The sequence below is a fragment of the Rhipicephalus sanguineus genome, chromosome 2 (genome assembly GCF_013339695.2).
Source record: "Rhipicephalus sanguineus isolate Rsan-2018 chromosome 2, BIME_Rsan_1.4, whole genome shotgun sequence".
NCBI classification, from domain to species: domain Eukaryota; kingdom Metazoa; phylum Arthropoda; class Arachnida; order Ixodida; family Ixodidae; genus Rhipicephalus; species Rhipicephalus sanguineus.
The window spans coordinates 90,144,994-90,162,112 of record NC_051177.1 but is presented as its reverse complement, the minus strand read 5'-3'; the positions used below and the strand labels follow the sequence as shown (position 1 = coordinate 90,162,112).

The following is a 17,119-nucleotide window of genomic DNA, read 5'->3' as shown; positions in this document are numbered from 1 at the left end:
AGGACTGAGAGACACGTACTACACGTACTTTGTGTAGTACGTGTCTCTCAGTCCTCAGTCCGGGTCGCGCTGCCCTCAGCAAACGATGATCAACTACCAACTCGCCCAACTTGCCGTTTTGAAATTACTGATAGATAGATAGATAGATAGATAGATAGATAGATAGATAGATAGATAGATAGATAGATAGATAGATAGATAGATAGATAGATAGATAGATAGATAGATAGATAGATAGATAGATAGATAGATAGATAGATAGATAGATAGATAGATAGATAGATAGATAGATAGATAGATAGGAATGTCATGGAAGTTAACCAGATACGAACATCTTGTCCGCTACTATTAATGAGGGTGGGGAGTTCAAGAAAGAGGGTTTGTCTTGTGATATGGGAGGACGAGCGAGAGTAGTTCACATGAGCTCGATTATGACCATTGGAGCGTGTACCAGCAATAACCGTCAATCACAATAATAAAAAAAAATGTTGATACGAATCGATTCCGACCTTATGCTAAGTGACTAGAGGTTTTAGCTGTCATAATTGGCAGAGGCGTCTCGTTACAAATCAGGTGCAATATTCTAACAGCCCTCATCGAATGAAGGGAAGACACGTGGATGTCCCTGACAGGCGACTCCTTAGGGGTAACACGTGTTCCTTTCTGCCTCCTTGGGGATGTTTCTGTACGCATCAGCAGAGAAACTCGCAGAGGGCAAAGGAGGCGTATGGTGACAGGGAGGGAAACTCGGACACACGCCCTTGAACCCTAGCGCCTTGCTGCGGAGCGCGAAGCCGGCCCGTTGCCACATACCGATGGGGGGCACCTCCGATTGCGTTGTTGCGCCGAACGGCCGCGGCGGGTCACCGCCGTCGCCTGGAGCGCGCAGTGCGCATGCCCGAGGCGCCAGAGAGCGCCGTGGTGCCACATTCCCCCCCACCACTTCCCCTCGCGCACATCGGGGCGTTGCGGATCAATAGGGGTGTCCCCTCTCTCCCTTAGCTCGCGCGCGCGCCGCAGTGCCCGGCGGCCGCAGCAGGCAAAACGGCAGGCCAACATGGCGGCGGCCCAAGGAGGCTCCCTTGCGCGCCGGGGGATACCGTCGAGCAGCCTATAGCGTGCAGCAGGCCCCGGCGAGCGGCCGGCTACGCGCGGCCCCGCTCCGTGGTGCTGCACGCGTGCTCCGAGCCGGCGGCCGGATACTCCGGGGCATGTGCCATGTCGACGGGTTCCAACCGAGAGTCCGCAGGAGCCGCTCAGCCGCAGCCAGGCTCGGCAGCGGTCGACTCGCACCACTTCCAATACGTCGGACCCTACCGGCTAGAGAAGACGCTCGGCAAGGGACAGACCGGTGAGCCGCGATACGGCGCTCCTTCCTTTATACGGAGCTCGCCGCGTTCTCATTGTTGCGTGCAAGCGCTCGAAACGAGTGTTTGTTTGAGCCTCTAATCGGACCGGCGGTCAAGCCGAATGCATGTTCAGCGCGAGGCAGATGGGTCTCCGCGCACGGAGCTCGTCCCAGAAGGCGCCACGCGGTGGCAGCCGACACGCAGTGCCGGTAGTAAGGCTCGTGCTTTCTCGATGTCGTCGTTGCACAAGGCTGCGTTTCTCAATGCCATTCGGGTTTGTTACTTATTGTCCCCCTATATATGTGAATCATTTCCAATCATAGTGAAGCGCATATGTCATTCGACACTCATCGCCTGTTCTGGTTCGCGAAGTAGCGGTCGTATGGAAGTCATGGCGCAGCGATTGATCAGCACCATTTATCCTAATTACTGGCTCGTGATGGCTCGATTCATCTGGGCAGGCGCAACGTTCACGCAGTTGCGTATTAATGCACTGGGCATATTGCGTTAGTACAACTCGCTCAGTCATTTTCTGCGACGTAACTTATTGTTGCAACAGACTCTATTGCGGCACCGCTGCCACACGTATCTGCGCATCATTTCTTTTTCTTTCTTGCCTGTTATAGGAAATCCCTGCAGTCACACGACATACTTTCATAGCTCTTTAGTTTCACTTCCTCTTGCAAGTACATTCCACAATAATTAGCAAAAGCGGATTACGTTCACGACAGCTGTCGAACAATGTTGGTATTGAGTGTCAGATTTAAGAAAGGCGCTTGCACAATAATCCTCATCGTGTTCAGCACCGCTGGTCAAATGTACTTTCCTTACAGGAAAGGCAGGAGGGTGAATTATTTTCTTTAGGATTCTTACGCTAATTATAATAAGAAAAACCTAACGACAAACAAGCTTTATTACGTAACTTGTCAAGGTACATTCCTTCTTGTTTCTGTGTGAATGTCAACTTCACCGCACAACACGCTTAAGATAGTTCAGTCGTGGAAAGATTGTTGCCTTCAAAGCAGTTATTTCAGCGTCACCAACTTTCCTCGACTTCCGGCGTTTACCAACCAGGATGACAGTGAATTATATAAGGAAAAACAAATGGTCAGTTTCAGCAAGTAGTAAGACGCACATAAGTGAAATAATGAACTTCCGGTATATTCACGACACGTTTACTAATTGATCTCGCGTAATAATCGAAGTCGAGTGTTTTATAGATTGTTAGGAAACGGGCTACATGTATGCGCTATTAACAGCAAAGCTACGAGGTAGCGGATATATTTTTTTTTCACAGTTACCTGCTCATATTGGTTCCATCAATATGGTCACTTGCTATCGCAGTATATCAAGCAGACCTCATGCGCTGAAATTTGATCGCAGTAATCGATAAACTGCCGTTACCATTTTGTATTAGATACAAACCAGAGTGATATGTTTGAAGCTACGCGATCCGTCGTTGATGACACTTTCCATATTTGTTAGTTTGGCGTTGCAATAGTCATTCGTAGTATTTTCTTTTCGTCCGCTGGTTCTTCTCCTGCAAGTATACATAACATTCCTTCATTTTTTTCCCCTCTCGGTTGTTGGATAAATTTTGTGCATTTTAGCGTTCCTGCATTTCAGCTTTTTCCTTTTGCTTTGCCCTGATTGTCAAAAGCAGCAAACGTAACGTCAATCGCATCAGTAACAACGTACGTATAAAGACGTTCGGAGCACCAGTTCACTTCAAACGCATCTGTGTGGCGTTCAGTGATAACAACGTGCACTGTCTCAGAATTTTGTGTGCTTAGCTTCGCATTGGTACTAAGCCTTTTTTTATTTCATGACTTTGCAATTTTTTATCTGACTAACCTCCCCGCGTTTGCTTTGTTGCACCCACTCGCTCTGTAACAATTTCCGAAAGTGTTGTCCTGTAAAGCGTGCTTCACCTTCAAAAGTGTATGCATGTGGCGAAGCAATCTTTGGGGAGCAAACTCTGGATCCGAAAGGATGCAAGCGTTTCGTGTGTGTGCTTGTGGGGTTGAATGCATCATTTAAAAGTGAAAAAAAAAAAGATTTCGGGACACGTTCAGTGAGATCTAACTACGTAAATGCTAGTTTCCTGCATGATCAACCTGATCTTTGTTTCACGATTTACCGCTTACTACTAGGTCGCGATTGCTTTATTGTTTTAATCTAATATTTAATATTCCCTAATTAATATGTAATCTAATTAATATTTTACTCTAATAACTTCATTTTCAGGCGCTTTATATGTAACTTTTGCACTACGGGCGCGTCGGATTAATTTAATTTCTCGCATTTTATTTAAGTTATGTTGAACCACAGTGTGTTTTAACTAAAGAACGTGGTAACTAAATAAAAAAGCGCAAGCAGTTTTATGTCACAGATTCCTTCGCTTTATTCAGCCCATTATTTTCACGTAAACAATCGCGTGCTGTAAAAACGTGACTACAGCATGTAGTGGCACTATAAACCAATGAAGATTTGTTTTACATGAAATGGTTTATTGCGTTTTTGTTTTTGGGCTTTAAGAATGTTTTCTTACCGTGTATGCGGCCGTAGTAACACAAGTGCCATAAAATCTCGCCTTTGCAGAACGTGCATAGCAAAAGGCGCAAACAATGTTTACAATGGCGAACATTCTACAAAAAGAAATCATATAATATTGAGAGTCAGTAACCGTTAACACACGATGCCCTTGAATACTTGAGTAAGGGCTGACGTTGTCAGCTCATATATATGCGTGTGTCATGGAAATCCAATAATTCTTGACCATCATAGTTATTCACTGGTGAGATAAAAGCGCATTTTGAGAGATTTCCTTATAGTACTAGCATAAATGCACGTTAAATAATATTGGGAAAAAAAGTAGAAACGAAACACTCAAGCTACTAACGGGCGAACCCAACTTCCACATCGGCTTCTCGGATCCTTAGTACGGCTTCGTCGAGACAACTCCTCTTTATACCTTAATTATTTTTTTGAAGCGAGCATTTTCTTGTTTATTTGATTTGCCAAATCATTATGAAGCTTGATATTAATGATGTCATGGATACAAACACCTCCGAAATATTTGGGTTGTTCCGTATAGCTTGAGTACGTCCGCTGATGTTCGCTTGACGAATGAGTACACAGTGATTATGGCTAAACACCACAAATTGAGCGCGGAAATGTAAATTAATTATCGTTTGAAATTTACAGGCCGAAAGGACGATATTGTAATGAGACACGCCTTAATGAGAGGCTACGAAATAATTTTTTCCACCTGGGTTTCTTTAACGTGCAACTCTGTAGACGGGTGTTCTTGCATTCCGTCCCTCTCGAAATGCGGACGCCGTGGCTCGGTGCCGAACCTGCTTCCGTGAGCTCAGCAAGGCAACAGCTTAACAACTAAGCCACCACGGAGCATTCGAAACCACAGAGCAACGCAAATACAAAAAAAAGAGGCATGGCATATTTCTTTTACACTAACAGCATCCAAATTTCCTGGGCGTCATACTAGATGGGTGCGCTGCAGCTTGCAAAAGAAGCAACGCAAACCCGAAAGGAGAAAGAGGAAGAGAGAGGGTCAAAGCCCTCCACCGACATTGCGAGAAATACGATAACAGAGTCATTTTGATACATTGCAACATTATGCGAGAGAATAATTTTTCGAGCCTAATAATTGCTTGGTTATGAAAAATTCGTTTTCTGTTTGGGGCCTTTCGGCCCACGCTCAAAACTTGACATTAGCTGTGCATTCTAAAACGATCCATATAACACGCTACATACGCGTGGCTATAAACAAATAGGCAAGACAAAGGACCTTTACGAGCTATTTCGACACATGCCCTTTAAAGAGAACGTACGCTGCTCACTTGACTTTCGGAGCCTTGCGAAATAGGTCGCGCACGAGCGAGTTAACAAGCGGCTTGGATTAGAATAAATGGTAAAGAAGGAATAATAATGAAGAAATAGTGAAAAAAAGGAAAAGAATGCATCCTTTATTCATTAAGCGTCGCAGTAGGCACGAGGAGGAGGAGGAATAAACTTTATTAAGGGAAACCAGCAGGTTTAAGTGGCCGGGCCTAGGCCTACCATGAGGGGACGTCAAGGGCTTGCCTCAACGCCGCCTCACGGGCGTGCTGGGTCGCCCAGGTTTGTTCGTCAAGAGCGGAGCTCCGCAGAGCCTCGCGCAGCCTCGACGAAAGGGTCGTGGTGTTAGTGTGTGTGTACTGTGCCGGGCACTCCCACAGCATATGCGAAAGCGTCGCCGGGTGAGTGCCACAGCACCGGCAGTTGGGGGTAGTGTACACGTCCGGGAATATGAGGTGGAGGCGGGCAGGGGAGGGATACGTGTTTGTTTGTAGTAGACGCAAAGTGGTGGCCTGTGCCCGGCTGAGCTTGGGGTGAGGTGGGGGAAAGACTCGGCGTCTGAGGTTTTCCGCAGTCAGTGGTGAACCCGAAAAAAAAAAAGAATGAAATGCCACTAAAAAATGAAAATCAGAGAAATACGGACGACTGAGATGCGCATCTGCGGTACAGTTCACACGGGCACGCTAAGCATTTCTTTTATAATTTCGGGCTCACCGGCATCGAGACACGAGCCCGTTTCGCGACGGCGTTCGTCGCAAGCGCGGCAGAAGCATCGAAGCGCAAGTTGCGGGCTGGCTTCAACGAGAAGCGAACGAGTAAGAGAACGCTCGCGACGACCGACACCAACGACGCCAATTTTATTTCGCGAGCCGCAATTTCGGCTCTCATGCGCGACACCCCCTTTCGCTTGTAAAGAAGTCAAAAACTAAAGAAAAAAAGCCCAGGCCAGTCTCCGCTGTGGAAGTGTCCTCGCGCCACTCTATACGACACGGGACGCCCCCTCGCCTCAGCGGCGTTGCTTGTGATCGTTACACCGAGCCTCCGCCCCACAGCCAGCTCTGACGCCGGCTTCTCTGTTAGTCTTCGCTTCCGTCGACGCCGCTGTGACGACGCCACCGAGAGCGCACGCTGTCCGACGAACGACGCCGGCAACGCTAGCGACGTGCAGAGGCGCTGTTTTTCCTAGTTCCGTTTCTTTCTGTTTTCTTTTTGACTCGGTCCTCCTCGTTTGCTTTTGCGTTTCGCTCTGTTTTGTTAGCTTTGCGCGGCGACGCGTTTCCTGGCAACTGGATAGGCACGTCGATTGAAAGAGGCAGCTAGCTCGGGCCTGGGGCCAAAGCTCGCAGTAAAAAGGCCCCGGCCTGGCCGCGTGGAGGGAAGATCTGCCAAGAGCGGTTTGCGCTGTCGACTGCAGGTGCGGCCGATACGTGAGCTGGTATTCTCTCGTCGGATGAGATGAAGAGCGGGACTTGCGGCTTTGTGCGCGGATATTGACGGGGATCCTCTCAAAGATACAACAGATGGAAAAAGAAGGAAACAGTCCGAGTGTTTTCTGACAATAATAATAATAATAATAATAATAATAATAATAATAATAATAATAATAATAATAATAATAATAATAATAATAATAATAATAATAATAATAATAATAATAATAATAATAATAATAATAATAATAATAATAATAATAATAATAAAAGAAAATGATGCTTTGTTGTGCGGAGGGCTTTGAGATCGTGAGGCTGCTTTTCTTGTATTCTTTGCTTTCTTTTTCTTTTCCTGGCTTTCACTTCCAACCATCGCCAACAAACAAAGCGCGATAAAAAATTTCTCCGACTCTAATAAATGCAACTGGTTGAGCGAGATTCCCAGTTCTGCGGTATCACGCGTTCTCGCAAGCAAATGAATGATTAAAGTGTCCTATTTGTATCTAATCCGTGTTGACTGATAACCAACAGATTTTTTTTTACCGAGTCAGTCAATTTGTCACCGTATTATGGCCTCTTCAGCATCTGCAAATAATTCCCCTCCCCCTTCCACTTAAACATATAATACCACTATAATAAACATATAATACGACCAATAAACGAAGAGTGACATAATTGTCAATTTTCTTTCGAAAAGTAAGCTAGGTGCGTTCTTCCAGGCGTTCAAGATCTTTTTTCTCGGATGCGCCCTCTTCCAGGCAACTGAAGTACCAAAGATAAGTTTGCGCGGATGCATAAATTACGTGCGATACTAAACACATCTCTTTCTAAAGAAATAAACCGGGGCTTTGCAAAAGCAACGCCGCGCGATGCTCAATGACCCCCCACCATCCTGCACTTCGTGTCCACAGTACATTGGTGTACATTCAGAGGAGAGTCAACATGGCATCTGCATGACCGGAGCTCACGCCGAGGAAGCCGTGGACTCTGCACGCGGCTGCTGGGTGTTCTTTTATGCAGATTGGATTCCACGCTCGCTGCACGGTCAAACTTTCCATTCTAGCTTCGCGTTGTAGCGGAGCCACGCGCCACCTCGGGGTTTTTTTTTTAGCTCGTACATACGGCGGAGCGACGTAGCGTAGGCGCATAAAACATTCACAAAAGCTGCGAGTAATGTCTCCATCGCAGATCCTCCGAATACAGGTGCCCCCGCTTCGTTCTTTTGCTTCGTTTTGTTGCTCGTTTGGTGCCACATTTCTCGGAAACGTTAAGAAAAAAAAAGAAAGAAAGCAAGACATAGAAGCGATGGAAATACTGCCGGAAATTTCGCAGGTGCGCGATGGCTTTGAATGGAATAAAACCATCGCACTTTCTTTTTTTGTTCACCTTTCTCTCTCTCTCTCTCTCTTTTGCTCCGCACTAGGTGCGTACAGCCCTCTCTTCCTGCTCCTGTGCCAGGTCGCGGCGTCGGTTGTCGCCGTGCGGGGATGTTATTTTTTCGGTAAATAGACTCCTGGAAGGCGACAACATTGTTTCGCGCGTTCAAGCCAATTTGGGCTTGGGCGCCAGATGGCAAGGAATTGTCGCGCTACGCATATGCGATTAGGTGTCGCGACGAACGGCCGTAAATTGATACGAGACCGAATGATCTACGATTTAGGGGGTTCTATTTCTCGCCGGCAAGGCCCAGTTTACCGTTTCAAACGCTGTTCGTAAGTCTGCTCGCAAGAATGAGTTTGTTGAGGAGACGACCTAACAGGAGAAAAAAAAGGTTTATACGCTGCATGAAAGAGTGGAAGATAAGGGGGTTATAGCATAACGTATATCTGAAGCACGCACACATCTATTACACACACACACACACACACACACACACACACACACACACACACACACACACACACACACACACATACATATATATATATATATATATATATATATATATATATATATATATATATATATATCAGGGCTCGGCAAAGATACTTTGAAATTGTATCGCGATGCGATACAAGATACTCAGGCAAGAAGTATTGGAGAAACAGATACAAGAAACTGCCGCAATAATTGTATCCGATACGATACTTGGCAATTGTATCTTAAGATACCTCGATACATTCTCAAATTTGTTATTATAGATCGATACAATGTAGCAGCAAACGCCTATACACGAATATGTCTCCTTGAAAATTTCTTAACTGTGACCCATTGTGTTTCACTTGAATGAAATGTCTGTTAGTACCTCAAAAGTTTTGCCCTTCTTGTTCCAAGTACACAAGGGCCCACTGTTAAAGGGAACATCGGGGCGTGTGGCGGTAGCTCGGCGCTACAGCCGGCCGTCGGCTGCAACGAGATTCGCGCAAACGCAGTGAGCACCGTGCCCGGTGCTCTTTCTTCGCGTCAGCGGTTCGCTTCGCGATGATTCGCAGCGCTGAAGCAGACTGCAGCAGACGACGAAAGAGCACGACTCACAGCGTGCACAGCGCCTGCGCGAAACTCGTTGCAGCCGCTGGCCAGCAGTGGCGCCGAGCTGCCGCCACACGCCCTGATGTTCCCTTTAACAGTGGACCCCTGTGTACATTAGTTTCCTTCCAAAACAACTTATTGGGGCTTGTTTTAGCTTCTTCATAGGACAACTCTTCATACACTTCGCTGACAGCGGTTCTTGCTTGTCATCTTTGCAATTGATGGCAGTCGCGGCTCAGCATGCCGACCAGCTAGCGGGTTGCCATATAATCACAATAACGTCAATAGGAAGCCTTCGCACGACGGCGCAAATACCGGTGTGGACTTTTACCTTGTCCGTAAAAGACAGTTTGCATATGATACCGTATATCCGGACAGGTGTACAGCAGCAACAACGCTGGTAGCGACTTTTTTTTAGGGGGGGGGGGGGGGGTAACGCATGGTGTGTACGGGGCTTTCGACCGTTCGCTAGCGGCCCGGCCGGCACACATGACCGTCTCTGTCCGATTTATTTTTATTTCCTTAATAAGTATGTTCGTGAGGTACACAGACATGACTGGTCTGAAGCATTTCTTTCGTGAGGAACATGTGGTCATCATGTGCTGAAACATAACCGTGGAACAAAAACTCTGTATTTCAATCCGCATCCAGATTTCACTCGTTATCTACATCGGTATCTATGTTTCTCGAATCCTGACTCCAAATCGCCTTCAGAAACGACCTATATATGAGATATGGGAAAGGCTTCCTTTCAAATGGCAACGTCATTTTGTTCAAACTCTCTCCGACCCCACCATATCTTCACTGTCCCGACCCTTGGAGCCAAATTTCGCGACTGCGGCCCGCCGGCTATAAGCTGTGTTTGAGATCCCTGGTGTATACGTAGATGACGTAAAACTGCAATGAATTCCCATGTTCTAATACTTAGCTGCTGGCGTAAGGGATTCTTTGCTGATATACTCACTAACCTGCAATCTTTTAGCAATTTTTCTTCAACGAGAGAACATGTGCAACACAGAAACGTCTAAGACGTATTGTATAGTTGCACAAAACGTCGCAGGACATCGCCGCTATTCGCGCTATTGCCGCTTATATCTCCCATTACGTGGCGATTAGTAATAAGAAAATATATTTAAGAAGGCCTAAAACAGAAAAACAAATATAAGTAAAATATAGAGGTGGTTCTGTATCAAACATTCATATTGAATGAGTACACAAACACAATACAGACGGCGCCCATAACAGCTATGAGCACGAAGTATCGTCAACTTACCTGTTGAGACAACAGAAAATTCAGTGCCTATGGAAAATTGCCCGAAACGGCTCGTTGGGACGCTCATGAGTAAAACGCAGCATTCAGTAAAACGTTTCTCGATCCCCTTCCTAACATCTTTAAGATGGTTCCTAATGATTTCCATTATTATAATGCAAACTCAATTTCGCTATCTTCTTAAGCGGTAAGCAAAATAATTTGTTCTGTATGCTCAAGGCACGCCCACATAATAATATATTTGTTTTCAAAATTGCCTTGGCAATGTGTAAATGTGTAAACAGTAGTAGAAATAAAGCAGATAGAAGAATAAAGCAGCAATATTTTTTGGGAGCGCGTTACAAAAGACGTGCTGCAGTGACCAGAGCGGAAAAAACAGTGCAAAGACTTAGGTAATGTAAGGGATGCAAAATGACAGCTAAGAAAGCACTTGTGCTAATAATCAAATTATCATTTCATAAATTCTTTGAATAAATGTAGATGGAAGTGAAAAATACGGTACGCCAAGATATTTTCTGTTAGGTAAACGCAGCTTGAGGAGCGGAACTCGGCCAGCAATTATTGTGTCGTACGGTTGTGTTGCGATAGAAGTATCTTGTATCTTAAGATACACGATACATTATCGAATGTATCGGAAATACAGATACAGACATTCGTCTTTCGAGATGTATCGCGATACAGATACGAAATACCCATAGAGTATCTAAGATAGTATCTAAGATACATGTATCTTCGATACTGCCCAGCACTGATATATATATATATATATATATATATATATATATATATATATATATATATATATAGACCGGGTTCGATTTCCTGTGCCGACCGGAAACCCACCGGTTTTTCCTAATGGGTAGAGGAGCACGCCGACCTGGCTCTCGGTTGTTCATGGGTACTCATCTCGAAAGGTGGCCTCATAAGGTTCTGTAAAGGCCCCTGAACGCACCTTAACCCGCAGCCTTGGTGAAATAGTCGAGCATCCGCCGCTGCTCTGGGAGGCAGAGAATTGCTGCCGTATATATATATATATATATATATATATATATATATATATATATATATATATATATATATATATAGTCGAAACCCGCGATAACGAAATCCCGAGGGAACGAAATTCTCACCGCAACGAAATATTTTCGGAGCACCGGCGAGCGCCCATAGGAGTCTATGCATTTCGTAACTCGCGACAACGAAAGATATTCATACCGGAGTCCCTCATTAACGAAAATTTTAAACACGAGTGCGCAAATAATCTACTCTCGCAACATTAACTACATTCGAAAACTGCTGAAATGCATTCACGCTACACTTAAATTGTGCAAAACTATCGCTACAGCGCTCTTGAGAAGCAGCCGCCATCATTGTTTACAAAAAAACATAAACCTGGCGACAATGATTATGATGATAGCTTGCCGAAACACCTGCTCGTTATCGCGGACTACGTAGCCAAATCCACATTCCTCATGGAGTTTCGTTCGTTGGCTTGGCTCTGTGCTTGGCTTTGTCGGCTTTGCGCGCCCATGGACGCGTATGTGGAGCCATTTGTGGAGCGTTTGCTTGGTCGCTTGGTGCAACGTGAACTGTGTGTTGCGATTGCTTCGTTCGATTTCACTGCCTGCGAAGATGCCGCCTCCAACGAAAAAGCGGAAGTTCATCACGCTGAATGATGAGGCTGCAATCATCAGTGAGGTGGAAAAGCGCAGGAAAAAAATTGCACCATCTCCCGCTAAAGGGGACCATGAGGCGATGCGAAGCCGGAGCACTTGCACGATCGCGTTCCATTGGCGTTCGTTGGGCATACTACCGACCTTGCGTCGTGGAACGCGAAGAGGGACGCTACGCGCGTCGTATCTTCCATCTAGCCTGGCCGTTATTTCTCACAGGGCGAGCGGGGAACGCGGCCGACAGGCGGGCGAGAGGGGGGCAGCGTAGGAGAGGAGAGAGAAGGGGAGGGGACGCGCATGTGCCCGAGCTCGTCGCGGCGTTGCGCAGGAGAGAATTTCGGCATGTCTAGCCCGCGTTTCAGAGGAAGAGTGGAAAGGGGGATGGGAGAGGGAAGTGGAGAGGGAAAGAGGCGAGGGGGAGCGGTGAAGGGGAGAGGGTGAGTGGAGAGGGAAAGGGGAGAGGGGTAGAGTACATGGGGAATGGTGAGGGGAAGTGGAGAGGAGGTGTGTGGAGAGGGTATGCGCATGCGCAGTAAGGGCGGTCACGCCGCACACCACCACCACCACCACCACCGGATTGAACTCCGCCATAAGATACTTCGCATCTAAAAATGTATTCAACGCTTATTCTTTTGTGGCCAACGTCGATGAACAAACAGGAGCCAGTCGTTGAAATTCTGCATCGAAGTAAAAATCAAACTTAGCCACACCCACTATCTTAAATATTAAATAGCTGACAGCAAGGAAAAAGAATTACCGCGAGTACGATGTATAAAAAAAAGGAAGTCCACAAACATAGCTCGTCGAAGCTGTACTCAATAAACCACCAAGTTCAATCCCGCTAATTAGAGCTGTGTGGAGTTAGCTCAGGTTCGTTAAGTGAAATTAGTCAGTGCTGTTCAGTGAAAAGCCAAGCGAGTTGCTTTGCAGAAGGGAGCGGGGGTAGGTTTGGTAATTATTCGGGTGACTTGCAGAATTCTGCTCACCGAGAGCAAAAAAATGCAGGCCTGCGCTGAAACCGCAGCACAGTCACAGCGAAAGCTGGAAGAGCGGCGTTTCTAGAGCCCGTTAAGCTCTCTTGGGGCTACAATACAAGTACACTAGAAAGGTACCCACTACGCCATAAATCACAATTTTTAAGAAGTTCGGAAGCACCTACTAAGCCATTACTCGTCATTCTGCGGAGAGCGAGGCACCAGCTACACGTCTGTAAGGCATTATGTGCACTTTGTTGACGCGACGACTGATGACGATGAAGAATTATGGCTCAGCCCTTTGTAATGGGTTGGAATCTTTAAACTGCCCACCAGTTATGTAATTTGCATTAGGTGACGCCTGGTCGCTATTTCCCTCTCCCGTCATGCTGTATAACATACGTTGACGTGGAAGAGAGACGGAGGGGGAGGGTGGGCGAAGAACATTACTCAGACTCCGAGGAAATGGATCATGCGCTTATGGGCTTCCTTGGCAACCAATACAAGTGCACTTGCGAGGAACCCACTACGCTATAAATCAATTTAATTTCACTGAGACCCCGAGGAAGTGGATCATGCGCTTATGGGCTTCCTTGGCAACCAATACAAGTGCACTTGCGAGGAACCGACTACGCTATAAATCATTGTAATTTTTGAGAAGTAGGGCAGCAGGCACTGTGCCATTTTTCGTCATTCTGCGGACAGCGTTGGTACCTGCTAAACGCATGTAAGGCATTATGCGCACTTTGTTGATGCTGTGCCTGATGAAGAATTATGGCAGAGCCCTTTCTAATGGGTTCGAAGCATTGAACAACCTACTCATTGCGCAATTCGCATTGTGTGACGCCTCGTTACAGAATTCGCGTTGTGCGACGTTTGGTGCTTATTTTACTCTTCTACCACGCTATATTGCATATGCTAATGTGGTTCCTTCCCGACATGAAGCCTGTATAGGACCTTTTTGCAAAGCAGTTTCAAGCACCGGCATGGCTCAGAGGTTGAATACTGGGCTCCCACGCAAAGGGCCCAGGTTCGAACCTCGTTCCATCCTGGAATTTTTTCTTATTTCGTTTTTTTTCTTATTTCGAGCGATACTGGTTACGGACACCGGCGGCGGCGGCGGCGGCGGCGGCGGACAACTACGGCGCAAAAACGGCCGGTGAAATGATCTCATAACAGCTTTCGCTTTAAAAGCAAGTCAACTGCCTCCGGCAGCAGTTTGTTGAGTTTTGTTTCTGGCAAATTCCGCAGTTCCTAGAAATCCGTTGAGCGTTGCAGGCTGTAATCTGACCCAGGAGACTTGCCAAATGATTGAATAACGATCTTGATTCGTTACAGCGCATGAACGGCGGCGAAACAAAAGGCAGACTATTTAGGTCGCAAAAACCTTGGGTATTGTTGGATCTTTTAAGATCTCTTTTTTCCTTTTATCTTGGTTTCGTATTCCAGCCCACGTCTTCAATTCATTGACGTTAGCTGTAGGAATGAGTGTCGGCGTTGTTGGTCCATGAAATCAAACACTGTGTCTGCCGTGCTTTCTTTTCTCTTACCTCGTCTGATGACCCGAAAGTCGCGGGATCGAATCCCGGCCGCGGCGGCCGCATTTTCGATGGAGGAGAAGACTCTTGAGGCCTGTGTTACTTAGATTTAGGTGCACGTTAATGAACCCGAGGTGGTCGAAATTTACGGAGCCCTCCCCTACGGTGTCCCTCATAATCATATCGTGGTTCTGGGACGTTAAACCCCTACAATTATTATTATTATTATTATTATTATTATTATTATTATTATATTATTATTATTATTATTATTATTATTATTATTATTATTATTATTTTTATTATTATTATTATTAATCTTTTGCCTTATGTCGAGTGGTCTTAGAGTTCGTGACATGTAGTCCAGTGCTTTCTTTTATTTTTCGTTTTGTGCTTTAATTTCTATGTTCGTATGAATCTTCCCGTGGAAGCAGCCCGTAATTGCGTTGTTTCCCGTAGTAAGTGCCAGGAGTGCATGCTGCAATCGCCTGCATGCTTTCGAACTAAGTAATGATATTATGAATGTTGGCACTGTTGCACAGAGGCATACTGATCTTGAGCTAGCTGCAGTGGTGTTCAGTGTGTTACTGTGGTCTCAATATTCTGAAGATTAACTGCAAGATGAAATGAACGCAAATGCGACGTCTAATTGCCCGAAGCTTGGATGCGAAGAATATAACGATAAACCCCGTTCGTGCACTTAGGTGCCACAAACTTTTGTCTCTACGGTGCATGTATTGTGAGGTTCGTTGTATCTAATTGTCGCAATATTTTCTTTCCATCTCTTTACAAAAACGTTTTTTACATTTAAATACGTGGAGTTGTTGCGTGCGGTGTTCTGCTATGTCTTATTTACCTCCGCTCTGGATTAACTTGTGCGCGGGGCATTCTGGTTACGTATAGCGAGCGTGAGCGATAATGACGTCATGTTCTCAAATGTTATTGTGATTTTTTAAAATTATTTGTTGTTACTACGTTGCGCGCACTATCCATATGTTTGGGCGGCGAGGTTTGCCAAGCCGTTGTTAGACACTGCTGTTATCTCACCGGTCTCAGTTTTATGCACAGAAAAACCGAAATAAGAAGTCAGTAAATAAATAATTGAATAAATGAATAAATAATGTACAGTGCAAGTAAACAGAGCCAAGTTGAAGGGATCACGTTGCGTATACCGAACATTATCACTGAGGACAACGTTGAGTTGAGTTGAATAAACTTAAAATGTGCTAATACACTTCAAGTGCCGCAGATACAATAAAAACGACCTTGTTTGATGAAGCATGAGAAAGTACAAAAAAATACCGACATGAACACATTAGCAGAGTTCCTAATTGATCTTAGAAGAAACGAGGGGGGGAGGGGTTCGTTAAGGCTCCCAGAAGACCATCATTTATATTTCCATTTAATTTTCACATAAATACTGTGTAGCAGATTGGAAGGTTCCTTTCTTTCTTTTTTTATCCTTGTTTTTTTCGTAAACTAGGCAGTCGTGTTAGGTGCCCACGCGTGATTTGACTGTCTTGGCGCTCGCGATATCAAGTGATGAATAATGGCGCGTATTTGAAGAAAATTAATGCTTAAGGAAACGATCCGGTGAATTAGGTCCGCTAAACTGTACACCTTATTTCACGATGACGGCTTTTATAGTATAGACTGATGGTTTAGCTAAAAAAGTGAAAGAAAAAGAAAAACACAGTATCATATTTTTTTGTAGTTCTAAAGCTCGGGAAAGTTCGGGAGGATGTGTACATTTTGAGTGATTCCTTTAAGCCCCACGACTCATTCATTTAGACTCGTTTGAAGGCAATTCCAAGTAAACATTTTCTGCGTCACATTTTCAAACAACTGCCGGTGACTGTCCGCTCGTCATCCTTAACAGTGACATGCAGATAACCTATGCTCTTGCGACAGGTAATGATTAATGTGTGCAACAAGCGTCATGAATTCGCTCGTTAAGTGCCCGACACTCTCTTATTGCTTCCAAAGCGATTTACGGTGTTTGTCAGACAAACTAGCTCAAGCCCCTTGGTAACGGCAAATAGAGACCATGCTGCTAATCTGTTTAACAGCTGAGCTGCTAAAGCCTTTCGTTGCGCCGGGTAGGGCGAACAGAAATCAACCAGCACGCGCTCTCTTCATCCTCTTCTTCATCTTCTGCTTCGCTCCCACAACGCGCAAGCCGATTTGTCCGGCCCTGGAATGGAATAATTATGATGGGCGAGCACGTTACGTCACCAAAAATCCCGTAACATCACGTAACCAGTAGTCACGTGACTGAAATCACGTAGCATCACGTAACAGCTAGTCACGTGACTAAATTAAAGGGGTACTGACCAGAAAATTTTCAGGTGTCGTTTTTTTGCGTCAAACGAAAATTCAAGCCCTCAAGAGCCTGGGAAATTTAGTGCTAAGCGCGAGTGCACCCTGAAAAAGTAATTACAGTATGTTTTTTAAAAACTAGTTTCGGTTCCTACTGTACCCTGACGTCACAGCATGGTATGAGTTTCTCGTCACGTGTTCCCACAATATATAGTGAAGTTTCCACGGCCGCTCCG

General features: G+C 45.5%; 1 protein-coding gene across 1 annotated transcript in view; it reads left to right on the top strand.

Annotated features, from left to right (window-relative positions):
- Positions 1-1,003: 1,003 nt before the first annotated feature.
- Positions 1,004-17,119, top strand: part of LOC119383347 (serine/threonine-protein kinase BRSK2) — a gene marked incomplete in the record, with an annotated part of 136,295 nt that continues 120,179 nt past the window's right edge. Inside the window, 1 exon segment of the mRNA XM_037651430.2 lies at positions 1,004-1,351. Coding sequence (XP_037507358.1) covers positions 1,219-1,351 — 133 coding nt within the window.